The sequence below is a fragment of the Coloeus monedula genome (assembly GCF_965178545.1).
Source record: "Coloeus monedula genome assembly, chromosome: 22".
NCBI lineage: Eukaryota > Metazoa > Chordata > Aves > Passeriformes > Corvidae > Coloeus > Coloeus monedula.
Window position 1 is genome coordinate 507,853 of NC_138802.1, and position 26,788 is coordinate 534,640.

A 26,788-nucleotide genomic window follows, 5' to 3' on the forward strand; every position below is an offset into this window, starting at 1 on the left:
TGCAGAGTAATGACTTTCTGGTTTTAATTGTTTTAATACGAATTCTCTATTTGATATCCTTGATTTGTCTTCTTCTCAAACCCTAGAGCCTGGAGCTTCCACACACTTGCTAAGCATTATGCGTTTTGCTTCTTCATTACAAGTTTTCCACCTTTTGCTAAATGATTTTTAATGAGCAGTGCTTCAGATTTCCATATGCTAGGAATGTCTGTTCAGATAAACTGCCACCACAAGTTAAGGATATCCATCATTGCTTACTGCAACCACGAATTAAAATCAGACCACTTTTCTTTAAAGGATTATTAAGACATCTCTTTAACAAGCAAAAAGTCCTATGTATTAATGTGATCCAAACATCTGCAACACAACTGTCAGTGTCTAATGCACCTCTAACTAACACCCCTGTTTTTCACATGGAGATTTATAATACATGAGAAACCAGGAACAGTAACAGCCACTTACTCTAAAACCAAAGGAAACCCAGGTCATTGAGTCAGCACCAAAGGTTCCTAGAGTTTAGACTTCGGGTAGATGACCACGAAGAATGGGGAATACAACATAATTTGGGGGGCAGTTATGAAAGGGGGTAAAGGAAACACTGTTCTGCCCTACGGTCAAGATTCACATTATATGAGCTTCTTGTGACTTAATGTAGTTTTAAGAATAGTATTAGAAAATCACCTTCTAGTATAGGTCAAAATATAAGAAAAACACTGGTTTAGAAACAGAATATAAAGTCTTTGTGAGTTTACAGCTGACAAAATTTATGGCCTAAGGAAGCAGCAACTACCAAACTGCAGGTTGCAGTGGAAACCAAGGGCTCCCTGGAGGAAGCCCCTGTGCAGTCGGGCCACTCAGGGATACGACCAGGAAGGCAGAACATGAACTACTCCAACATTAAGTCACAAGTTCCACAGGACTCTGACAGTTACAAAACTACCACAGAACTACTTATGGGTAAAGCATGTCTTGGTATCAAAAGCTGATGAAGAGACACTGAGTCACTGCCCTGTGTGCACTCAGAGGTTACCCAGACCAATTAGTACAGCTATACACCCACATTCCAATATCAACTGGTCACTGCAGAGGCATTATGACCAAGAAAGCCAGGAAGGCCATTTTATCCCTATGAAACACATTTTCACATTCAATTTGTAAAATGGAGAACAACTACTTCTATTCCCTAGTAATACTAGCAAGGCAAAGATATTTTAGTTGGTAATTTTGGGGGACAAAAGCTATTGTTTATTTTTTTGTACAACACATCTAACAAATAAACACCCAAATTGGTTGGAATCTCAGCATAAAACCAAAACAATCTGGTGAACAGGATTAGCTAGCTTCTTGTATTTGAGATTATACTCCAGTTTAGACCAAGAAGAATAGTTATATCTCAGTATCAGTCTTACACAGCACTAAGTTAGAGAACCTGACATTGCAGCTGGATATGGCAGCAATGTAAATACTTTTAAGGTACACAAGCTGAAATGCACTCCCAGCTTTCCCACTCGTTATTCAACCATGGCTGTATGGATGCACTAATCCTGTCCATTCCAGGCTCTGCATACAGCAACGCAGAAATCATGAGCTGTGTCAACAAGTTTTGCTGTCACCTGAAATACTCTTACTGAGCACTGTGGTAAGCAGGATACTGCTCACTGACCAAGGATCTCATTTGTTACAACTAGGAAAGGTATCCTTCAGGAATTGCTGAGGCATGTAGGGTAGTATTGCACCTTTGTCCACTAACTGAAACCAGCAAGAACAAAACAAACTTGAAGAAACCAGCATCTTTATTACTATATTAACCAATCCACTCTCTGAAGAATTTTCCCTTAATCTGAAGTATTTGGGGAAACAAATTCCCTTCACAACACTTTTTAAATGCAGCCTTATTGGAAGCAGCTTCCCAGACAGCCAATCTCACATCTTTAATTCATACAATAGCTTAGCTTGTGCCTGTCAGCTAAAATTTAAGAGAGGGAATTCCATTACTTGCATCTCATTTGACACATTGCCAAAAGTTACTCAATACTCAAACTATTTTTATTTTCACATTTTTACTGTACTACTTTTTCGCTACCCAAATTTTAACTATAAAATTCCAGAAATGGAACATTACATCAGTCACACTTAGACATTTTTTCTGAACTAAGGGTTGCCTTGGTCAAAGTCTGCAGCCACTCCTCTCCATCCAAGCAATTAGCCCCTTGTGATGAATTAATTAGAGATGCAGAAATCTCTAAGTGTGTAATAGAAATTTTAAAAAACCAAAAATTATGTAGCTTCTTCCAATGGAAGCCACAGTACTTTGCTCCATTCTGGCTTGGGGAGAAGGGCAAGAGCTTTACAGTTCAAAGCCCAGCATGCATTTAACCCACAGTTTTCAGTGGTCTCCATCTCATACTACAAACATGAATCATGAGTTTGAAATTTTTATCAGAATTCTGGCACAACTACATTTGTGTTCTGGCTAAAGACAACCAGCTAAAGCACAATCAGGAGACTCAGGTTTCTTAAGGAAATCTAGATTTCATTCCTGGGTTTGGCCTTGTTTTTCAAGTTCACAGGGTGCTTGAAGACTGCATCCACTTCTGTTTGTAATGCACTTCAGAGATATTTGTTGTGAGAAGACTGAAGTCTTCCTATATCAGACTTAATTTATCAGACTTCCTATTTGAGAAATATGTGGAGTGGTGGAATTCCCAGTGCTCTGAATAAGTTAACACACTGCTCCCTACTCAGAACCCCACCATTGGCTTCTGTACCACTAAGACCCTCACAAGGAACTCCATGCAGGGGAGGGAGAAGGGTTAAAACATGCACAATGCAGCAACATTTTCAGACATCATTCAAAAAATAAACCTAGTGTATATCAATGTTCTAGGAATCTCTTTGGCAGCATGAAATTAGTACGTTCTGGTGATCCAAGACAAAAATAAAGGCAAACATCCCAAGGAGTAGCTGTTTAGGCTATTGAAAAGGAACTTCAAAAAACACAGAGCACAAAAATGCCCTTCTTTCAGGTTAACTTGCAAGAAATCTGATCTATCCCAACAAGAATTGATTAAAGCCTCTTCACTGTCAATCACAATCTCTGAATTAACCTGAAGGAGCTCACTCACACTGCTAATAATTCACTGTAGACACAAAGAATTTGAAAGCAAAGGGAGAACTGCATTGTGCAGACAACCCAAGCAGGTTTCCTAAACTTTCAGACAAGCAAGGACAGGAATTACTGTTTGCCAGAGGTATAGCTAATCAGAAGCAAGGACACATACCAGTCTTTGCTGCTCCAACAAGAGATCAGCTTCCTCCTTCTCTTTCTTATACAAAATCTCCATTTCTTGCAATCTGAAGATGAACAGAAGAACAGAAGTAGTCAGAGGTCATTAGTCTCATGTTGGTGTTAACTCTACATGCACAGTCCCCTGAACTACAGTTACAAAAGTCATTGCCCTTAAAAGGAGCTCTTCTCTGTTTATTCATGTCCCTGCAAGCTGCATTTCAGCCCTTACCAAAAGGTCTGCAGCGTTAGTGGCAGGTGCTTACCTGTGATCTGTAAAGGAGTTGGAGCACTGAAACACTACAGTAAAATAAGGAGGAAGTTTTCTGAACTTCCACAAGGGGGTAGCGGAGATGCTGGGTGGCAGAACCCAGTAAACTACTGCTGACTCTTCCTTGTTTCAGGTAGAAATTTTCAATTATTTTATTACCTTTTCTCCATCTCCTGTTTCATGTCAATGCCCTGCTTCTCCAGAAGCTCCCTCTGAGCAAATGTCCAGTCAACTGGCTCTGAGGGAGTCTCAGCTGATGGTGTTTTCTCTCTTTCTGCTCGTGCTTGCTCTGGGTGGTTGAATCTGAAGACATGATTTTTACCCATGATGATACGATTTCCTAGAAATAGGAACAGAAGTTTAACTCTTTCAGGCAAGGATTCCAAACCACTGATAAACATTATTATTTGTCCCATTTATCCTGTAGGTGACAGCATAAGAAAAGATTGCCCTATAAGGATTTCTGTGCACATTCAAGGGAAGTTGGTGACAAGAAATGAGAGTGACTCTGTTGTACAGAACAGTCACAGTACTTTTAGAGGACATCATCACCCTCAGGTGTCCAATGTAATATCCCAGCAGAATTTATAAAAAATTAAAGGAAAAACCTGACAGAGGAACCAACAGCTGCAGTAAATCAAACACACCACTACCTCCCATTCCCTTCCTCCACTGACCCAGCCAAAACAGAGGCAAAACCCACTTCAGCACTTCAGCAGAATTTTCAGCTTAGAAAAGCCTGACTTCAAACACTGGAACACATGGTGCTTACTCTTCTTTAAAATGTGGTTTAAATCTATTGATTCTATTTTATCCCACTATTCAGTGGGATCTAGGGAAGAATTTTACAACTTCTTTTACACTAATGTCAAAAGAGCTAAAAAAAAAAAAAACGAATACTGTTAAGTCTTCTGGCTAAATCCTAGAGTTATCAAATGTCCACAAAGCCTGAGACATGTGTGTGTCAGAAGAGAGTGAAATGCCTCTGCTCTTCCAGAGAATGTAATAATGGAGTTGAAATTTTAACCAGGCATTCTAGTAAATAGATCTCCAAAGTAACCAAAATTGTCCTTATCAATACATTACTAAATTAGAGACTCTTAAAGATGTCAGAGACCAAGTCTACATTCTTCCAGTAACTCAATTGTCTAGATGCAAAAGAAAAGGGGAAAAAACATACTTTTAAAAATAGAAAATAATTACTAAACTGTCAAGTCATGGTATTCAATATGAACCATATACAGGCACAGAACAGCAAAAACTGTTCTTTTGTTTTGTTGTACTGAAGTCACTGCACTTGATTCCATGATAACACTCACCTACAACATGGTACAAAGAACTCAGAAGCAGGTTTTGTTTGCTTGGTTTTAGGTGTTTTTTACCAGTAGAAAAATGGGGGAGGGACACAGAAAGCATCATAAGATGTTTGAAAGATACAGATTAAACTCCACAATTTAGGGAAGTAATTCTCTCTAATTCTTTCCCCTCGTGCCTTTCTAAGGGAATGTAGGGGACTGAGTGGGAAATCTAACGAGAGCAAAGAGAAGCTGCTGTACTCCTGCAGAGGGTCGTATCTTAGCTTTGCCACAAAACTGGGAATTTTCCATCAGTGGCTGACAGTCTGCTCTGTCCCACTGAGACTGCCAAGGGCAATGGGCCTGGGCAAGAAGGTATTTGAACAATCTCAGGCTGAGCAGCAGGACGAGCAGGGTGCTGCGTGGCAGTGAATATTTAAGTACACTTAGATCTAGTGCAGCAAAGGATGAAAGAAAACAAACTGCAACTGACAGAAGAATGGTACCAACTTCTGTTTAAGTGCTACACTCCAGAAAGGTGACACTGTCCCTAAACAGCACCCAGCATTCTGTATATATGATGTAAATGTCATATATAGAGTCTACCAAAAAAACTATGGTAACATTTCTTACCTGAGCGCAACTGCACAGGCTGCACAACCCTCTTGCCATTCACGTAGGTTTCTGATCGTTCACAAGGCTCCAAAGTAACAATAACTACAAAGAAAACATTGATGAGTGAGACTTTGGAGAGTCCTGTAGAGGAACAGAAGTGTGCAAGCCCCAGAGGCCTCTCATTTTCTGCTTATGTTCACACTAACACCAAAGAAGTGAATCACCCTTGGATGTCATGTTGCTTAAAAGTAAAAACCCACGAGAACCCTACTGACTTCTCCACATACGGCAGTTAGAAACTACTCTTTTTTCATGTTTATAGTTAACCAGGGTCAGAATTTCCCTGTTACACTGGCTGCAGCCTGCAATTTGAAGCTATTATCACATAAACAAATTTTATTTTCTTTCCTGAAGACTTGAGAAAACAACAAGTCAAAACTGATCCTTTCCTTGAGGTCAGAAAACTTTCAAATCACGGGATTCCCTGGCCAGCTGTCAAAGTGAAAGAAAGTGAAGGACTCAGCAATGCCTTGTTAGGAGAAGTAGATTTTTACCTTCACCATTGTTGTTCCTCTCACTTCGGAAGATGCAGTGCTCTTCCTTGATATGAGCCCCACTCAATACGATGTCTTGCCTCCGCTCAGCGTCAGCTTGGCCAACCCTGGGTCCAACAAAAGATTTTTCAAGAGCAAATCAGACACCTTCTACAACTCTGCATTGAACAATACAGCCCAGAAATAGCCAGGAAAAAGTCTGAACTATTAAGACTACCCTTGAAATGTAAAGGTTTGAACCAGTGCTTAATTCTGCACTGCAGAGAACCTGCCTGTTCTGCCGTGAATTGAAGGATGACAGCTTTGCAAAAGAAAAGTTTTCTCTCCCTTAAAACATGTCGCTTGGGGAACTGAAATGTTAAGTACCTCCAAGTTAAATGCAATTCCTTCCCTCTTGCGAATCCCTTCTCCTTTTCAAAAGGGATGCAGAGGGGGGAAAAAACCCTGCCAAGAACTTCCAGTGGTGCGTTAGCTGGCAGACAGAAACCATCCCTCCCAATGATCACCATCTGCACTTGAACTAAGGAGCACAAATGGCTCAGGAGGCTCTTGCTGAATAATTTCATGCCACAAGCAGTTTCATCCAGCATCCTGACCTGAGAGGTTGGCTGTACCCCCGTAGCACGAAGATGTATGTCCATTTCAAACCCAAGTGCCTGAGCAATTCTAGGTACAGACAAACTTAATTTCCAATCCTAGTGTTTATGAACTTGCTCTACTTATTAATTTACACATTTCTGATGTCAGTGAGCTAGGCCCAAAACTTATAATGACTTCTTAAGCCCTAAGCTATTCTAGTCATCATTCTGTGCTGAATTCTCTACAATTTGATACTCCTTTCAGAGGGCTTAATGTATATTATAGTACCATATGCCAGCCCCTGTCTGTGTACTCTCCTCCATTTGTTCCCCAGGAATATACAAACTAAGCAACCAAACACAACTTGGTGCTCCAAAAATAATAAAAATCACCTCTCTCCTTCCAGCTGTCTTGACAAGTTTTGGAATAAAATCCATTTTTAATTCAAAGTCTGGCAATTAAATTTTATCTCATATCTGTGAATGCAGAACACATTAATTGTACAATGGCATGAATAACAATTTATTTAAATAATTAAGCTAACACTCAGCCATATTCCAGTTGCTATGGTTTTCAATCCTGCACCCATCAAAATCTCTCAGGCATTTAGTTTTACTAAAAATTTAAGAGGGGATGTCATGCTTTCTTTTACTGCCCAGGTGTAACAGCAATTTCTTAAAGCTGAGTGACTGCACACATTACTTTTAAAACACCAAGTCAAATTAAAAGAAATTGCATTTCTGCACTCTTTTCCACCTACAGCAATCTCATGTTTCATTTGTACCTGCAACTTGAACAGCTCAAGGCACAATTATTATTTAAACTCATGGTGTCTCCAGCATGGGGATTTAAGCAAGCAAAGAAGGCAACTCCAGAGTGTCAGCACCAACTCTCACCTTGTAATGCCATCTTTGATGTAGTACAGCAGACATTCAGACATGAGTGGATCTTCATTAAGGTTTACGAGGTGAGGAGTCTGAAGCAACAAAGAGAAAAAGTTAATTAGGAACTGAGGTCCTGCTTTCAGGCTCCTTCCTGCAGCTGTGGAGGGTGTGCATTAATCCAGCAGTTTTGCCACGTGTATCAAGATTCTTCCATAATGGATTTGTCCAAACATAACTTCTTAAAGTATTGCAAAGCATCACAAAGTACCAGCAACATACAGCTCAGATTGCTTAGTTAGCCAAAACACCAATCCATAGAAGGAAGAAAGGCTTCAGCTGAAGAAAAAAGTCCTTATAAAGTCTCCATAAACTTTGATAAGAGAAGTCCAAAGGAAGCAGAAAAGGTTGCTTCAGTAAAATTTTCAAACTCATATGGAATCAACTTTTGGCTTTTCTACACAGGTCAGGTGCTTATTTGGCAAAGTCTGTAAACATCAAAACAAAATCTAAAACTACCAACAGCTAAGAAGCTCTTCATCTAAACTTCTTCTAAATTTAAATCCACTACAGTTACTAAACCAACCTTCTTTGGTGAAAAAACCCCATTGGAATCAGCAAACAAGTCACAAGGCCTTGGTGTGAAAATCTAGCCAGTGAGATGGCAGTAAGCACAAGCACAAAAGACAAGGCAAAAATGGTTAAACATAATTAAAGCAGAAAGATGATAAAAGAGAAATAAAATTGTTAATAAGCCACTTGTCCCTTTGTTATCCTCAAACAGAATAAATTTAGGAAAAAGAAATAAATTTGGCTCAGATTCCTTGGGAACACTATTTCCATCAACTTATCTTAGATACAAAAAAGTTTACTTATAAGAGATTTTAACAGCACTCAGTTTACAGAAGCTCAAAAATTACTGGATGTTCACGAAGAATTTGTCTTTGAACAAAGAACTTTGATTGTCAATTGCCCAATGGAAGATTTAATTATAAGCACAGAAAGGGGGAGAAAGAAAGACAAGCTTTTTCACCCCTAAAAATCCAGGGGTGACCTAAAACTGCAGCTGAAGGTGCTCAATGCTGTCATCGCTGTTCACTGCACGAATCAGCACCTGAAGCTGTGTAAAGCTCTTTGATCAAGAGAAAAATGGAGAGAAATCAAATCCCAGACATAGCCAACTGCTGTAACACCACTACAACTTGCACCACCAGAATACTTTGTAAGAAATAAAGCTCCACAGCTTGAGAGATGATGCTGGCACACCCAACTATTCACTCATTGCGTCTGATGAGATACCCATTGGTACCTCAGAAGTGTAAAGTCTTTATAAAAAACACTTCACATTTTCTATCTGAGTTCTCATCTCCTAAACTTTCACAACAGCCACAGTTACTAAAAGGAGAACTAATGGAACTGCAAGGATAGCAAGGAACAGAAGCAGACAGGACTAGGTTCGGAGTTTAACTTCTCCTAATAAATCCTATATGGGTAAAAATAAATACTATCTAATACCAGAGCAACTATTTTATCCAGATGGCATTTATACACAAACCTGATCAGCTGAAAATGCACCAAAAGAATCATCAAAAAGAGCTGATGGCCTCTGAGGAAAAATCTAAAAGGAGATGAGGATCCATAATGTAAGAGAAAGAAACGTAAAGAACACGCAATGAATCAGCGTCTTTACAAACCTCAGGCACTCCTGGAGTAGCTGCCAAAAGCAAATCTGAATTCTACCAACTCCAAGCATCACAGTCAAACACTATTCTAAATGAAGGATTAAACATTTTAACCAGTTCTGGGGTTCTACATTTCTGTGCAGTGCCTCTGAATAGGTCCCTGCTTAACCCTAGATCAAGTTTATTACACACTTGCACACTAAAATATTACCCATGCTGCTTGTTCATAGACTTCTCAGATAAAAGAAAGTAGGTTCTTTTCCTTGTACTTCTTCTATAATTCTGCTTTACCAGCAGAGATAGCTTCTTTATTAACCTAATTATTTTACAGTTACAGCACTGATTTATGCCCTTTTCCTGCACAGTTCTGCTTCTTTCAAATTTCAGAAAATAGAAGTAATGACAAGTATTGAAAGAAATATTCCCCTGCATCCCCTGTGTTCAGTGGTTCATTAGATGACCATCCCTTTTTCCAAGCAGAAGAATTAACAAACAATTCAAGGAAGAGCATCTAAACAAGCCTTAAAACTTCTCTGTATATCTCAAAGAAGAACAGGTGGAGCACACAAAGGTCACACACAGCAACTGCAGAAAATAGCAACAAAATTAAGACACAGCACCTTCTGATTTGCTACTGAATCAAGAAACAAAAGGAGCTGCAAAACTTCTCGTTGCAGCACAGGATCTTCTAAAGGAAGATATAAAACAGTTCAACTCTCATCACCCTCCTCTCACGTGAATTAGCCTTTTGGAGACATCATGCAACAGTTAGTAATTTTCTCTACCTTTTTGGGTGAGAAGACTCCCAGTGTTCCTCCATCTTCCCGAATGGCAACTCCCATTTCTGCCAACAATGCCTCCCTGAGAGAGAAAAACAAGATATTGACCCCATTTTAGGCTTCTTAGACAAGTACGGTCCAATGAAAGCCAGGTAATTAATATATTAGACTGTCACCACCTCAGAACACAACAGGGCAAGTTGGTAAACTTTAGTCTGAGAGTGGCCTACAGAACAGCAACTTTTAACTGTGAGAAGTCCAGGAAAGAGCAGGACTTTCCTCCAGCATCACCCCTGCTGTTCCACATCTAACACAAGGGTCAGCAGAACTATCCCTAACACTATTCTGCTGCTCCACTGCTTTTGAACAGAGTAACTTTCTCCATTTTCCACTTCCCAGAGACCATCCATATTACAGCACTTCTGATTCCCGACCTTTCCATCCTAATGGCCTCTGTTTTCCTCAGTTTCTCTTCCCATGTTTCATTCAGCTCTGCAATGATCTTCTCAGATTCCTGTGTGAAAATACCAAAAGCTGTTTTACAATTCTTCCCAAAATTCTTCACCTAATACACAAAGCAATTGAAGTTTGTGCTCTGTTCAGGCCTCAAATTAATTTCATGTATAAAAAGCATTCTTAGTACCTTAAAACTCTTATTTGTTTCCCTTAATTTTTAAAAGGGTAGCTAGTCCTGAAGGCAAGCTGAGAAGAAAAGATGACTTCACATCTAACCACAGTCAGACTTTATTTTGAACCACCCAAACTTGTTTCCCCTTTTTTTTTTTTAAATCTGATTTACAGACATTATTCAGTAACTGAATGCCAGGGAAATGCAGAGACCACATTGTTATTCCCATAGCAACAGCGGGTTTCCAACAGGAAAGGGATATGCAGTGTGTGTTCAGCCCTGTCTGATGGACAAACATGAGAATGTAGCAGAGATTCAACACAGCCAGCTCTCCCCACTCCTCCACCCATGGACATTGGGGGGGGCTTTCATAAAAATCAAGAAATACTCCACTGTGATGCACTTCTGCTGTGGTTCAGTTCTGTGCAGCACCGGGACAAGGCTGCCTTTGTCTGGATCAAACATGCCATTCTGTGCTTCACATTTTAATCTGTGGGGGCTGGGCGAAGACAACAGTGGCAGGATTATTCTTCCTCCTTTTTTTCAACTTTGGGGTAATTTGGTTTTCTGAAAGCTGAGTGCATTTGCAAGTCAGACTTGGCTCCCACTAGTGCTGACCAGGCCTCTAAGTCTACACTTATGATCAAATTTTCCATAACTACCACTGCATCAGAGGACCCGTAAATAAGAATCAAGAATTTAATTTATAATTTAGTTGTAGCTCCAGGCTACAATTAAACCTAAATAATCCTAACAGGAAAGGCTGTGCATGGACCCAGTTTCTAGCCCACTGCAGTTAAGTGCCTTTTTTAAGGTGCAAGTGGGTTTCAGACAATTTCTACAGACACAGCATATATTTATGAAGGGAACTTCTCTCAGGTTCACTATTCTTCAGCCTCCTTAATACCTACCTTCAAACGTTCAATGGCCTCTTCTCCTCCAGGTGTTGACATGATTCTTTCCTGTATACTGGACACAGATGTTAAGCCCACCTGACTACTGAGAGAGCAGGAGGATGGAGATGCAGTGAGGGACCCCATGGAGGCTGTGGAAAAATTGCCAGGACGTTGATTCTCGGAGGCTAGCAAGTATCTATGCTTATTGTTCTGAAAATCTTTCAGATCTGAGAGAGAGACACACAGAGAGGGAAGGCAGGAAGATGGGAAAAAGGAAAACAGGAAGGAAGGAGGGAAGGAGGGAAGGAGGGAAGGAGGGAAGGAGGGAAGGAGGGAAGGAGGGAAGGAGGGAAGGAAATACCAGTGTAAGAGGAAAGCATTTAAGCAGCAACAAGGCAAGTTTTGTAATTTTTAGATGGCAGTTCTGAAACAAATCTTTCAATACTAGCAATCATAACATAGTAACTCAGCTCAGACCCTGAAGTTCACTAAGAAGGACTGCATGATAAACCTTTCTAAACAAAAAAGCTTGAAAAAATAAACTACACATCAGCAAAAAGCAACCATCCTACACCTCCCTGAACACTAAGCTGAGCACCCTGAAGCTCAGAGCAGGACCAGATTGAGATCCTCATGACACTAACGACATTTTGGGCTGAAGTCTGAGACACCAACCCCTTAAACTCAGGAAAACATTCTCTTCCAGAGCCCTTTAATGTGAAATGACGATTAAGTACATCTTTACCACAGCAGTGGTTCTGCTGCCAAAGCACCCAGACCACAAAAAGAACTTCCTCTCCTTAAATTCTCACCAGAGAGGATGTGAATCACCTGTCAGTGCATGACAGGGACGAGAGAACATAAGTCCACAACAACAACATTATGCTGCTTCTTGACCTTCCTTACCTGAATAAAAATGGAAATCTAACAGATCTGATCAGCAAAATATCTGATAAGGGTCTTATACTTCAGAAGGTGCTTCAAAGCTTTTTGGCTGTTAGTCTGAATTAGAAAGGCCTTTTAAAAACCTACAAAATTTAGTAAGGTAGCTTTTGTAGCCTGAAAAGCTGCAGGCCTGAAAGCCAGAGAACAAGAAAAGCTGCCTGAATGATTTAAGAACAAATATACAATGGAAATTTATATTAATTTAACTTGGCTTCTTGGATATGTCTGTAAACCATATCCTCAGAATAATCACACACCAAAAGAAAAATCTCCTAACATGAAAATATCAGATAACTGAATAGCTCAGTTTTAATAACTTCATATTTTAAAATACAATTTCAAAGACAAATCCTTTTTAAAAAGTCACTTCAGGAAAGAAACAGGTCAAATCAGACCCTGCAAGTTATAAACAGGGGCATCACACGTACAAAAACGAGATGCTCACCCAGACATTGCATAAATTTCCCTGTCCTCCTACATCTCCTCTACTCTGCCCCTGAACAATCCTGCCATTGTCAGCCTTATGCCCTAGTTCACTCCATGCTCAACCTGCTGTTTCAGCCTCATGGAACTGATGATTGCCCCGAGCCAGTTTGAAAACCACCATCTGCAAATACGGGAGGCAGGACTGGGAGTTTCACAGAAGAAAAGCAGGTTAAGGGAAGGGAATGCTGCCAGGATGAGGAAAGCAGGCATGACAGAGCAGGGATGAAGTCTCAAAAGGCCATGCACTCCTGAAGAGAAAGGAAGTGGCACTTGCAATAGCTCCACAGTCACTGTGACCACAGAGAACCAGAACCCTCAGGACCATGCACGCTGCTCCTGGAGCCGCAGCTCCTACACCACAACATGTGCACACGTTGGAAGCAGCATCAGAATGTCAGACAGGCCAGGATGAGTCTTTACACCACCAGTAGCTTCAATTTTAGGAAATTTCAGACAGATCTCCTTCAGCTGATATTGAGTGAGGGTGAAAAAGACTGACTGAGAGAGTTTTAAAAGTCTACCAACCCAAAATTTACATGGAGCACATTTCCCTTGCAATGGACTACATATATTCCCCTTTCATAGAAGCAAACACCAAGAGAAATAAAATGCTCTTTGCTGACTGGTTTTAGCCCTATTAAGTTAATCACCTGCAACCAAGAATTTCTGACCTCAAAAAAAGAGAGCTTCATGAGTATGTCTGGCTTCTTTCTTTCTTTTTTTTTTTTTTATAAGACTATACAAAATAAATACATTGCAGTGTCCAGGAGGAACTGGAAATACTCATCTTGAGTTCATCAACTGACACATTTAAAACAAATACTTTGAAGTGAAAAAGAGCTGCTAAAATGCCAGGAAAGCCATGTGAGCAGGAACTGAGTAACTGGGAAAAGATTTGAGAGAAAGATTTTCTAGTTCAAATCTAAACCATGCGCTATCATGAAAACACACTGGAGAACTGCCACTCTCCCTTCTGCCAGAAGGGAACAATGAACATAAGTTGCACTTTAAACTTTGCACTTTTTTTTGATTGTGGACTCAATCTAAGAAGTGCTGGTGATGCTGGTTTTCATGAACCTGCACTGCATTCCAGTGAGCGTTCTGTCTGGGATTTCCCTGTGAGAAATGCTGGCATGCAAAGCTCTGTTAAAAGCTGACCCAGAGAAAGCAGGTTAAAAAGAGAACCACACAATACACACATTTGCCTCCACTTCCAGAGTATTCATCTCCCATTGGATCAACTGAAAGGAAGCAGGAGGGAAAATACAAGAAGGATCAAAATTGAAGGTTCACTAGTGACATAGGAAGGGAAGAGAATACTACTTGATATTTAAAGAAACAAACCACAGTTTTCAGTAACACAGTTTTTTCAGTTAGGATTTAGAACCAAAACCCACAGACTGTAACGAGCATGAAAACACTTGTATTTCATTGTCTTCTGGCCCCATTCTCTTGAAAACAAGCAAACAAAGAGGTAAACACATGTCACATGTCTTTAAGTAGTCTGTGACTAAGTCAGGACTTCTGCTTCACAGACAAAAAGGTCTGAAAAATCAGAATCCGGTGCAACACTTTTTTTTTTTTAAGTCAAAGAAGCTTTTAATCCACTGGAATACGTCCTGTGCTTTTATGGGCATTTCCTTCACAAGGAATTAAATCACTGTTCATATTACAGAAGAATGTAGCAGCTAGAATTTCAGTTCATCTGTCTTGCTTGGAATGAGGACAAGGAAATTGGGCACAAGTGTGTTCTAGTGCTTTAAGAGGTTGCTGGCAAAGCAAATCAGTACAACACTGCTCTGCCAACCTAACTCGAAATCTCCCAAAAAGATTGATTAGTTATTCACAAGCAGCTGTTGCATAGATATTTCAAGATGACAAACGATTTGTCACTTAGGACACTGTCTAACATTAGCCATTGTTTTCTTTTGTGAATGAGGATGGCACTGAAGCCAGGTATTAACCAATAACCTTAACCCTTTAAGGAGGAAGCAAAGATAACTTTTTTCTCAGTATGAAATTGAGTTTCTGTATCTCAGCTCTTTTATTGGCAGCCAGACAAAAAGCCCTCCATAACTCACCAGAGCAACTCCTGAATGTGTAAGTTCTATTACGCAAAAGAATCTCTACAATAATAGGAAATTCAAACTCCCTATTTTTCCTTAAGAGTTTGAAGGTGGCTTGTCAACTCCACAGACGAACCTAAGACGGTCGAAACTTAAATATCAGCACCTGTATTTGAATTCTGTGTTTTAAATCCCTTTCTCTCACAGGCTCTGCTAGAGAGGCCAAGCCCAGGATGCTGAGGTGTGTTTAATCCACTTACTGTCAATAATATCTCCCAGCCCCTGAGCACGCAGGAGATCCTTAAGCCTTGTCACCTCCTCTTTCAGCTCCCGCACCAGCTTGGCGTTAGGATCTTCATTGATAACAGCATTGCATTTAATCTGCTTTGCACGATCAGCATATCTGGAACCAGACCAGAACAATGAAACCTTACCACAAACATAGAACTGCTTATATGCAGCTTATATACAACACAGGAATGCAGCAACATAGAAGACATTTAGCTTGCACCTGTAAGTCAGAAGAGTAGGCAATAAATCCCTGCTTCCTCTGCAGGGTAATTGAGTTCTTGCCAGTAGAGTCTTCTTCCCCACAGACAAGCTCAATTTGTAATAACCCAAAGGTTTGAAGGACAAATTATGGCCATTAGAGCAAACAGTTACTCGTACCCATCCCAGAGGAAGAGAAAGTACCTTAAAGTGCTCAAAGTTTCATCGTAGTTTATGTCTGCTGGACTGAGAGCAGCAACCATTGCAGTTCTGGAGTTCCCACCTATAGTGAACAGGCAAGATTTTAGATGAACTACAGTGCACACTCCAGGCACTACCTACCTACCAAATATCAGTGTTTTCAATAAACTATAGAATTCAACTAAATTCTACAATTCTAAGAAACATACAAAAACCACAGGAAAAAGTTATAGCATTAACACAAGGTGGAACTATGAAAACTCACATTTGGCTACTGAAGATATTTAACTTCATACTCAATACAAATTTAAGTGAGTTAAAAGCAGTCAAGAAATTCAGTGAGACTTTCTTTCCATATTGTCACAGACAAATCAGCCATACCTAGATTTTCTCGAAGAAGCCACGTTAATACAGAATCCCTGTAGGGTATAAAGTCTGTCTTCTTCTTTTTTTTGCTCTACAAAGAAACAACACAATATGAAAAATAGGAAGGTTTTTCTGTGTAATAACACCTTCCTGACATTTAAATTCTGTATTCTAACAGCATTCCAAGCAGCAAACCTTACACTCAGGCAAAGAAACCAATATCTACTCCTACTCAGACCATCCTACCTTGCTGGTGCAGTTATCCTAAGTTGAAAGCATTAAGGAAAAAGGAAGAAGATACAAGATGAGCTTCTTAACAGATTTATACATTGTTTCCATGTTAGACAGTACGTCCTTTCCTTGAGAAGCCAAATGAATGAGAATCTCTTCAATCGAAAAAAATAATCTGAAAAGCACTTAAGCATATTCAACCTGTCCAAGGTGTTAACGCACTTTCAAAAGGAACAACAATCATTTATTTGTTTTGTTTGTTTGGGGCTTTTTTTAATAGTAGTTGAGTACAAAAAATAAAAGACAAAGTACTTTTCTAAACCCACAACATTTTGCTTGGATCAATATATGCTCACTTAAGACATTATTAAGTCTTGCCATTGCAAAGAAAGCCAGTGAATCAAATTATTGCACTGGTGTTTCTATAGATTTTAACAACAAAGCTGTAGTTAAGTTTTCTAAAATTATTCCTTCAAGTAAAAATAAAATTACTGCACTGAAGGTCTAAAAACTTGCTATGTGAACAGGTCTTCTACATAAACACAGGCTTCTTTTGCAAGGTTTCTTCACAGTTAAACAAACCAATGCTTCAATCTGTTGACAGCCTGCGTGACACCCACAGAATAGCATCAACTCTATTAATCTATCAAAATACACACAGCTAACAGGGCTGAGAATACAGGGCTAAGCACAGCAAATGATTCTGCTGTACTCCATGGATTTTACTGTTTCCATTTGATCAGCTATGCAAAGGTTGTTGCAGGCAAGGAAATGCTCTACTTACCACTTCAGCCAATGCTGAAATAACTTTGCCCAGAGTTGTGAGAGACTTGTTTATATTTGCTCCTTCCTGAGAAAACAGAAATCAGTATTATGTAGTAATTAAAACTGTCCAACCATGAATCTCTGTAGTCTTCAGGTTTGCAACTATTTTTTCCTTACTGGTAACTTATTATTTGTCCAGCAAAGACTCCACATGATGCTTGTGCCCCCACTTCCCGTTCCTTCCCCAGCACCCCCCCATGGCCCCGTACCTTTAACCGGGTTCCTTTGGCACCGGTGGAGTCAGCTCGCTCACTCCCAGCGAGATCCACAAGGCTGATCTTGCTGACCTGAAGAGAGAAAGCACATGAATAGGAGAATTAGATCTTGGTGAATTAGAGCAAGAACAGAACTACAAAGTCACTGCAAGGAAGATCAGTGAAAAACAGCCAGAAAGCCGCTTATCTGTAACACACCTTCTCTGTGGAAAGGTCAGTTTCTGTGTCATGTTTCTTCTGAGTAAAGACAATTGTAAACACAGCATGAGAGCGGCTACTGGTTTCATTCATGTTGGTGGCTGCCACAGTCCTAAAATACAAACAGACAGGAGCACAGTTAAGAAAGGACAATTACCTGCAGGGCTGAATGCAGCTGCAGAGGAATGCAAGCAAGAGGCTGCACAGGTGATGTGCTGCCCTGTAACCAAGACCCAGCCACACCTAATATCATTAACAAACCCTTTCATTTTTTTACTCCTGAATTACTCCCATCTTCATCACAGTTTAAACAGAGCTTTCTCAATCTGTGTACTCAGTAGTCCACCTTACATGCAAACACCCAAGAAAGACTCACATAAATGCTGCTCAAGTTTTCTCATATACTGTTAAATGGAGCCAACAGGTGACATGGGAACAATAATGAATCAGAAACTAAAGCCAGAGTGCCAACTTTAGTCCTGACCACCCGAATTAAGGAAAGAGGAGACTGTTCACATGGGTTTTTATACCAGGATAGTGACAGAGCACATAGCAAAGGCAGAAGTAAATGCCAGAATAATTATTTAGACTTCACCTCAAGTCATTATGATCTTTAAATGTCTACACAGCAATTTCCACCACTAGTTCACCACACAAAGCAATTTCTGCTTTTAACAGCATTGATCAGTGCATATTTCAATAATACTCCTCACTTACAAGAGGTTTTTTTAAAGTGCTAATGCATAACAGTGATAAAAATATATAACACGCTCCCATCACTAACCTGGCTTTGTTCCCAGCATCCATGAGGTCTGCAATGTCTGTGTAAGATGTGACTGCTAACTTGGACAGATCTTCCACGTACGGTCCAAGGAGAGGATGTTCTCGCACCCGCAAATTCCCTTTGTTCTTCGGGTTCAACAAGTCTCTGACTCTCTCACAGTAAATCTCCATGTAACTCACCTGAAAACAGGAATTTTCACAGACAATTTAGTATTTCTGAAGGTCTCCTCCATTGCATTTCCGAGTGCCAGCGGTAGAAATTCCCCCAGCCCACCACAGGAAGGCTGTAGGTGCGTGTCTCTGGTCATTTAACAGCTTTAACACTGGCAGAGGCAAGAGTCAAAAGTCTCATGGATCACATGTCCAACATAAGCTGCTGGCCTTGCATCCATGTATAGATCCTTCAACCATTTCAGAAAACCCTGGTGTGTAATGAAAAATTACACACTGGACTCCATAATCATCTTAACAGCTTTACTGTGACACAGCACAAGTGTCAAACAAGACAGATGGTAAAAGGAGTCAGCTTCCAAGGATCTCTCTTATGAGCCACCAAAGCAAACTTAAGAAGGGACAAAAACTGATCTTTCTTGCAGAAGCAACTTTAGATTTTAAAAATCACGGCTATAGTGTATGACAACAAACATGCAGTCTTCCAGTCATCAGTAAAAAAACCCCATCTGTAAATGCATCTTTAAATTTTTCAGCCCATCATTTCTTTCAGGATTACTATACAGGTAAAGGAACACTAGTTTTCTGACGAGGGTGAAAAAGAGTCATAGAAAGGTTTTTACATTTGTCTCACATGAAAAAGAGAAAAGACAAAGTTTTAAAACATAAAATTAAAAAAACAAAACCAATCAGAAATCAGCATCTTAATGCAACATCAATAACCCAGCACCTAAGCTCAGTTTGATGTCCAAACATTCTTTGATCCCTCACCATACCCACCTCTACAGAATATGACATTTCCTCATTGCTGTTGTCATTGATTTTCTCAAACAGCTCTTCACAAAGCTGGAAAGAGATTAAACCCAAGTCAGAAATTAGTCTTTTCTGAGTAGTAAAAAGTAACTATCAGGACATGTCATGGAAATGGCTTTAGAATGAGGACAGGGGAAGAAAATGTACCTAATGCATCAACCACATACAGCCTCACTGGGAAGATAATTAATCTCAGTCCTACATCACTATCAACCTTATTTTGTCTAGTATCTCAACAATTGCTCTAGGTTTCACCAATATCATTATTCTGAACTATCACATTAGAAGTAAGCTTTAGTTCTCTGTTAACTGTTACTGCAATATGAAAAACAAGCGTGCGTCGGAAGATGCTATAAAAACCAAATTCCCTTTCTGGGCTCGGTTCTACCTGGGGAATGATGCCTGCTTGGCTCTCCTCCTGCTTGCCCATCATGGTGTAGGATTTCCCAGCTCCAGTCTGGCCATAGGCAAAGATGCATACGTTGTAGCCCTCAAAGGCGTGCAGGAGCATCTCCTTCCCAATATCATTGTACACACGGCTCTGAGACGCAAAGCAGGGATCTTCAGGCTGGAAGGACATCAAAACAGCATAAATACAGACTTCTCCTATCATTTGAGTAAGATTTCTAAAAGCAACTGGTTTTTTTAATACTTTTAGCTTGTGGGCCAATCCCTTAGGAAGAGGTAAATGAGGCCATTTTTACACACAGGTTTTTCCCAAGGCTGAACAAGACAGAGAAGAATAACAATGACAATGTCACTGCATTGTTTGTGAGTGTATCTTACTCTTAATCTAGCATTCCCTTGCTTCCTGAAATGTTGAATTTTAACATTACCTGCTCCTGAAATCAGGACAAATTTAGCTGTGCTAACATTCTAAGGTTGGGACCAAGATTTTATCAGACCTCTTCTGTTCCTTGATGCTGCGTATCTGCTAGTTTTCATGCATTCTGTTCACAATGTTCCTGTGACTGGGCTCTAATCAACTTTCACTGCTGCTCTGATAAACTCAGTAAGAGAGGCGAATATTTTATTGTGAAAACAGTCTTGCTGACCACAGATTTGCTCAGAAATATTAAGTCTTATTTTACCATCCAAGCTACTAAAATTAATCTTAGAGAAATGCATTATCTCTTCTTTCTTTATCTTTTAGAAAACAAGGCAGGGGAGGAGTAGGTGGCAGAACAACACAGTTCTGCTGGAGAACAATTACTGGAAGTCAGTGAGAGCTTAGCACCGATTCACAGAAGGGTGGGGCACAGGAGCTGGATGAGAATTTATTGCTTTTGCAGCTACTGGAAACATGGATCACTATGCTGCCTTTTCCAGATATGCCAACGAAACCCAGACCACGTATCTCCTTGAACTGTAAGAACTCGAGCAACCGTCATTTGTCCAAGAGGAAAAATTAATTTACCACGGCATATGCGCAACCTTAAAATATTTAGAACAGAACATTGTTGGAGAATATTTTCAGTAATCTTTCGAATATTTACAAGTTGTTTTAGCTTTCTGCTCTCACCCAAACAGGGAAACACAACATACAATGACAAGCTTTTAACCTGAATGTGGGTAAGAAAGACCGTGCAGAAACATCTGACAGGGGTGGCATGATCAGAAGAGAAGGTTAAATCAAATCAAACAGCAACAACAACAAAACCAGTTTTTCTTGTAAAAGCACTTACTGATGTGTGGGACCAATAAGAGTAGTCAAAGCTGAAGGACTTTGGTGCTTCCTTAGGATTCTTTGGGTTGATAATACCTATAGGAAATAAAATTCAAACTCTTAGCTACCTTGACACTTAGGAGCATAATTAATGAGCTGGCTGATCCAAGATCTGCGAATCTGAATATTCAAAGTTGCCACATGGCATATCAGTATGAACATAGACCGAAGTAACAGACTCACAGAAATACAGTGTTAGGAAGCTGTAAGTTATTATTTCAAGTAAGACAAGAAAAAATTCCTAGGAAGAATATGCTGTCGCTAAACAGAATTCTGTGCATTCACCACAATTAACAAAAGCTTTTCCAGATACCTTTAGGTTGGTGGGTTTAGTGCTTTGGGGTTTTTTGCCTTCCCAGCAACAAAACTGCTTCATATAACCTTTGCCTGTAGGGGAGCAATACACAATGGATCCAGCTGTCACTGTAATGGCACACACAATGCCTGTAGTTTCTGTATTCCACAGAGGGTAATTTATAAGCACAGCCCTCATTGCAGAAGTGAATCTCTACTGCTTCCTTCTTTTTGATACTACAGTGCTGGAAATACTTAAATCTATTATTTCCAGCAGCTGTTTTCAACACTGTCTGTGTAAACAAGGACTGTAAAAAGGCATAGTCCTGAGGGTATCACAATTAGATAAACCACCTTAGCTTTACACATCCACCCCTGCACCTAAAGCAGCAATTTGCCTCTGGGAGTGAGACACTAACTGTGATGTGTGCAAATAAAGTCCACAAGGAAAAGAAGCCATACAAAGGTGTCGGTAGTCTTCCTGGGGATGATTTACATCCTGATACCAGACATCCTAGAAAGAAGATGCTTATTTCTCACATATTCGTGCCAGTTAGATTATGCTTTGGGAGATGGGGGCTTCTCCCTTTCCTTCTGCGATGAATGAAAATTGTATCACCCACACCTCTTACCATTTCAAACATGAACTTAGCATCTTGTTTCACCAAAATCTCTGAAAATGTGGTTACAGGATCCCCATTAAAATTAAATCACTCCTCTACCAGATGCTGTGTTCCTGAGCAGGGCTGTGGTCCAAAATTACAGTATGGAGAGATCATCACTGTCTGGATTGCAAATAGCAACAGTTGCTACTCTATTTCTCGTGGCCAACTCCGTTTCACTTGGATGCACCTTGTGCTGGCATTCTTGCCTTAAAAAAGCTGACAGACATGCAAAGCCAATGAATTATATGCACCAGCACAGTATCAAATTGCAAAAAAATGCCTGTGGTTTTGGATAGCAACACGGGCATCAACACAGAACAAGCTGTAACCTAAGCAATCATATATAGCTTTAGCTTCCCTTTACTAGCTTTGCTCAAACAACAGTACAGCTCCACTCACACTATTCCACCAGTCCTAAAGTGAACAAAAAACAAATCCCAAAGACAACTCCCTGCACCAAACTTAAATTAGCTCTCTCCCTGCAGTGTATTCCAGACCACTACAACTCAACAACTTCTCATTTCTCATTTAAGAATTTAACATCAAAGCTCTGAAAGGTAAGGAAGAGGTAATGCCTTGTACCTGGATGTCCCCACCCAAAAATGCCATACAAATAATAGAATCTCCACATTAGTGTCTGAAAAGGCACTACAAACTTGCCGTTAGTTTGCCTTTCTTGCTTCAGCTTAAATTTGAGCCATCGCATTGGAGAAGAGTAAAGTTCAGGCTCTGTGAGTTATGCAAGTCATTCCAATCTGCTCCATTTTTTTCTCTTTTTAAACCATTGTTGTTATTACTGTTATTGTTATTTTCTTAGCTAGACTTTCCTCAGCTCTTCACACTGAGTTCCATGTCCAGGTCACTATTTTGAAAATCACTTTCTAGGATGCATGTTTTTGTAAAGCGTATCTTGAGAAGCATATCAGGAAAGGGAGTTTAATTTGCAAGAAAGCAGCTCTGTCAGAGGTTGGGAATGCAGCTGCCTGGCCAAAACCTTCCACTGCAGCAGGAATGGCTCAGAGAAAACCTCCCAGCTGCCAGGAACACTGCATGCTGCCCCTCACCACTGTGATCCAGTCACAGCCTTCGCACTCAGCTTCTGGTCCAAACCTGAAGTCTCTTTATCCCTGTTTCTGTTTCTTGCGCACAGTCTACATCCTCCGTTTTCAGAATCATTGGCTTCGCAGAATTCTCAGTCTACAAATGAATCCAGCAGAGCTGACTGGGTGAGAAAATAGAAGATTACAACCTCAACAGATTTCAGCTGGACTGAAACCCTCTTCGTTTGGGGCACACAACACCAGGTGGGTGCTGCCAGCATCAGAGATGCCTGATGTGGTCTGGTTTAAACCCAGTGATCAGGTAGGCAATAATGTGATTAAAACACCTGGAAGATGATGAGGCAGCTAAGAAACCAGGAATTCAACCTGAAATAACTGACCTCACTTGAAGGTGTCTATTGCATCAAGCATCATCTTTGGAGGGACAAGAAAACCTAGGAAATCTAGCTACTTTTAAAGGAAGCTAATGGATATTTCTGAAGAAATTAAAAGGCTTCTTATAGTACAGGTAAGGTTTAGCCTAAAAGTTCATGTGCTAAATTGGGAAAAATAGAAATGGTGATGCAGAAATTAAGACTGAATTGGCAACACCGATTTTATGTACCATGTTTCTCAACCCGCTGTGTTTTCTGCTGAACAAGGAAACAAACTGAATTAAAAGAGAAAGAGGACTGTTTCCAGTGTCTCCAACATCCACAAGAATACTAACAGCTTTTCAGTTCCTTTCTTTGGTTTTTAAACCATGCAAGGCCAAGATGAATGATATTAGTGAATCATGAAGTAAGTCATCATCTATCTCCTCTCCCCACAGCAGCCTCACCACACGGTCCACACGCTAATGGTTTAATTACAGAGCCTCAGGAAATGAGAAAGGCAATAAGGCAGACGATCACAGCAGGAACACATTAATAGTCTTTTTATCTTAGAGAATAAATTTGTTTATCTGCTATTTCAAAGGTCCAATGTGGCAATTAACTCTTCTGTTTGCAAACTGACACTGCTGCTTTGTGCTGCAGCTATAATTACCATCAGCATGGCACCGGAGCAGATCTGAATGCTGGAGTCAGCCAGTTTCTGAGAAAATCCCTCTTTCAGGCCCCTTGCTTCACCAAGAACAAACTTACTAGGTCATGGGGTATCTTCTAGCTTTCCACAAGCTAAGCTTTCTGCACCTAAGAGACACTGGAAGGGATATCTTACAGAATCACTGTCTGCTACACCACTGCTACTCAAACAGGTCACACTCGGAACTCCAAGGTGAGAAGGATGAAACAAGCTGAAGATAATATTTCTCTGCTGCAGTGCCTAAAGCCTCTTCTGGGATCAAAGCAGCAACCACAGCGGGGATTAATGCCCATCATTTACCTTTGGAATGGAAGGCCAAGAAAAAGGCGAGGGAATGTTCATGGGTTTAAAATATTTTCTACAAATCATTGATTTGGTTGAGAGAGATAAATGCCTGTATTATTACTTTTCTTTATTTGAATTTTGAATTTCTGAAAATTTTGAATAATAAGCTTCTCCTTAAGAAACAATATTTAGATCTGTTTTCTACCTTTGTACACAAATAGAGCAAGTAATTACACGTCATAAATTGAGAGAAATAAAAGTACACTGTGTGAACAGCTCTGCAGCAGTACCCATGTGAAGCAGCTGATTTAGTACCCACTGCCATGCCCACCTAGAGACACAGCTTGCATTTTAAAAGCTTAGTCTTCCCTTACAGTTATACAGTGAGCAAAGCCGAGCTGCTTCACACCGTCCAAAGTTTCTCTAAGCAGGAGTAATTCACATATTCTCTGGAGCTCAAGCAACTTAAAAAATTCTTTTTAGCTGCTTAGCTGTTTAAGTTTGGTGGACTTTTTGATACCTTTAACTACAAACATTTTATACCTCACTGACCCAAAGGTAAGGAAATGCACAGTTTTAAAAGAAATTTCTTCACACCAAATAATCTAACTTTTTTTAGTATCATGTAAGACCCAAATACTTTAACTTATTGGTCCTTGTACAGGACAAGTACATAGTAGGAGCAGTACAGGGGAATAAAAGGAAAAAGCAGGAGCACAATAAATGAAAGAATGATAGTTTCAGATGTGCTGTACCAACAGTAACAGACTAATCTCCACAAAACATTTGGATTTTATCATACCCTTACTTAAACAGGCAACCTCATTTTTTGGCATTTTTATTTCCACAGTCCATCCCACTTGTTCCTTAATTAACATTTTATATACCATCCACCATCTGCTTTACACCTAGCACAAAAATAACATATACTTTCAACCTTTCAAATCTATGAGCTCAAATTCATCCCTGGTTTTTTAGCAAACACTGTAGCAACACTTGAAAGACCACTATTGAAATAGTACCCATATATTTCATAATATGCATTACATTGCATTCCTATTGTCATTTTGGACATCCAAATTTTTTGCCTTAGAATCCAATTTTCATTTCTGAAGCTGAAATTCAAAAAGCGCAGGTCAAATATACATCTTATTTTACAATTATAACCAGAGTGTGGAGCACAGCTGAGAGCTAATGCAAAGTTAAAATCTTCCAGGATATTTCCAACTGGAAGCAGCATTCTCTGTCTTCTCACTCCTTCCTAAACATACACAAACACATTTCCACTTCAAGCCTTCATTTCTGGACTTACACTTCCAGGCTCCTTTAAAACTAACCAAGTAAACAGACAGTAGGAAGCCTACAAAGTGAAGAAAAAAAATCCACAAAAGCAAGGAAACTTAGCCAAGATCAGCCCCCTCATTCCATTCCCATCTACTCAGCCACATAAATATTTTTGCAGGCACAAAGAATGACTAGAAGCGCTTCTCAACCACTCCAAACTCGCATCAATTATGACACTGAATCTGCAGTCCAAGCCTGATCTGTTCTCATCCCAGTCAGTGCTGCTCCTCAGCATGTCACAAATTTGGCGGATTAGAAATTATCTGCAGTTCAACATCTGGGGATGCCAAATACACAAAATTCCTTCTAATAAGCTCTTGGAACAGAGAGACAGAGTGCAAAGCACTCAAGAGGCAAGAGCTGAAATTACTCTCTTACCCCTCACTGCATTTAAAGTCAAGTCTCTGGATTGCCCGGCTCCGCCTCTGTTAGCACCCAGAGTCATCCTGCAGGGCACGCTGCCAGCAGCCATGGCACGCATTGGTCACTGTGGGGTGCTCCAGAGAACTGGCTAACTGCAGCTTGCCCTTCAGATAAACACCAGCAGACAGAATTAACTTGGGCTTTATCCTGGGATTAGCTGGTACACAGTCTGTGCTAGCAAGGGGGGTGAAGGGACACACGGACTTTTTTGAAAAAACAAACAAACAAACAAACAATTCCTAATCAGAAATGAAACCCAATTATGATGAAAGTTGAGTATGGAACTGGAAAAACCGACCTTCCCAGATCTGTGCAACACAGCCTGCTTTGTCGTTAACATCTGCCATTCCCATACTGCTACCACAGCAGGCAATGCTGAGGGCACAAAACCTCTTTAACTTCTACATATGAAATAAAATTAGATTTCTTCTCACGAAGAGAGGCTTCACATGAGCCTCAACAATTCTCCCTGTGGCAGCATTATTCTAGCCCAAGCACAAATTCCTACTAAATGCCACCACTCAGAGATAACAGCTAGCAAGAAAAGCACTGTCTTCACTTTTGTTCTCCTTAATTGTTAGTAAAGGAACAGGCATGCATTTTCAAAAGTCATTTTGGTCTAAACAGAACTTTGAAAGGGGTAACTTTGGGGGGGAAAAATATAAAATAA

At 40.1% G+C, this 26,788-nt stretch overlaps 1 protein-coding gene across 5 annotated transcripts in view; it reads right to left on the reverse strand.

Annotated features, from left to right (window-relative positions):
* The window catches only part of KIF1B (kinesin family member 1B), an 82,669-nt gene that overhangs the window by 42,288 nt on the left and 13,593 nt on the right, over positions 1 to 26,788 (reverse strand). For 2 of the 5 annotated variants that reach the window (XM_082295836.1, XM_082295833.1), the window contains exons 3-21: positions 20,941 to 21,017; positions 19,644 to 19,823; positions 19,223 to 19,288; positions 18,273 to 18,451; positions 17,489 to 17,600; positions 17,285 to 17,362; positions 17,035 to 17,100; positions 16,035 to 16,110; positions 15,657 to 15,735; positions 15,224 to 15,366; positions 14,097 to 14,138; positions 11,482 to 11,693; positions 10,377 to 10,456; positions 9,949 to 10,024; positions 7,497 to 7,576; positions 6,022 to 6,128; positions 5,486 to 5,569; positions 3,717 to 3,897; positions 3,282 to 3,354 (exon numbers count right to left, since the gene is read on the reverse strand). In XM_082295836.1, coding sequence (XP_082151962.1) covers positions 3,282 to 3,354; positions 3,717 to 3,897; positions 5,486 to 5,569; positions 6,022 to 6,128; positions 7,497 to 7,576; positions 9,949 to 10,024; positions 10,377 to 10,456; positions 11,482 to 11,693; positions 14,097 to 14,138; positions 15,224 to 15,366; positions 15,657 to 15,735; positions 16,035 to 16,110; positions 17,035 to 17,100; positions 17,285 to 17,362; positions 17,489 to 17,600; positions 18,273 to 18,451; positions 19,223 to 19,288; positions 19,644 to 19,823; positions 20,941 to 21,017 — 1,991 coding nt within the window. The remainder of the gene's footprint in view (positions 1 to 3,281; positions 3,355 to 3,716; positions 3,898 to 5,485; positions 5,570 to 6,021; positions 6,129 to 7,496; positions 7,577 to 9,948; positions 10,025 to 10,376; positions 10,457 to 11,481; positions 11,694 to 14,096; positions 14,139 to 15,223; positions 15,367 to 15,656; positions 15,736 to 16,034; positions 16,111 to 17,034; positions 17,101 to 17,284; positions 17,363 to 17,488; positions 17,601 to 18,272; positions 18,452 to 19,222; positions 19,289 to 19,643; positions 19,824 to 20,940; positions 21,018 to 26,788) is intronic. The other 3 variants (XM_082295835.1, XM_082295837.1, XM_082295834.1) reach the window with 2 other exon arrangements.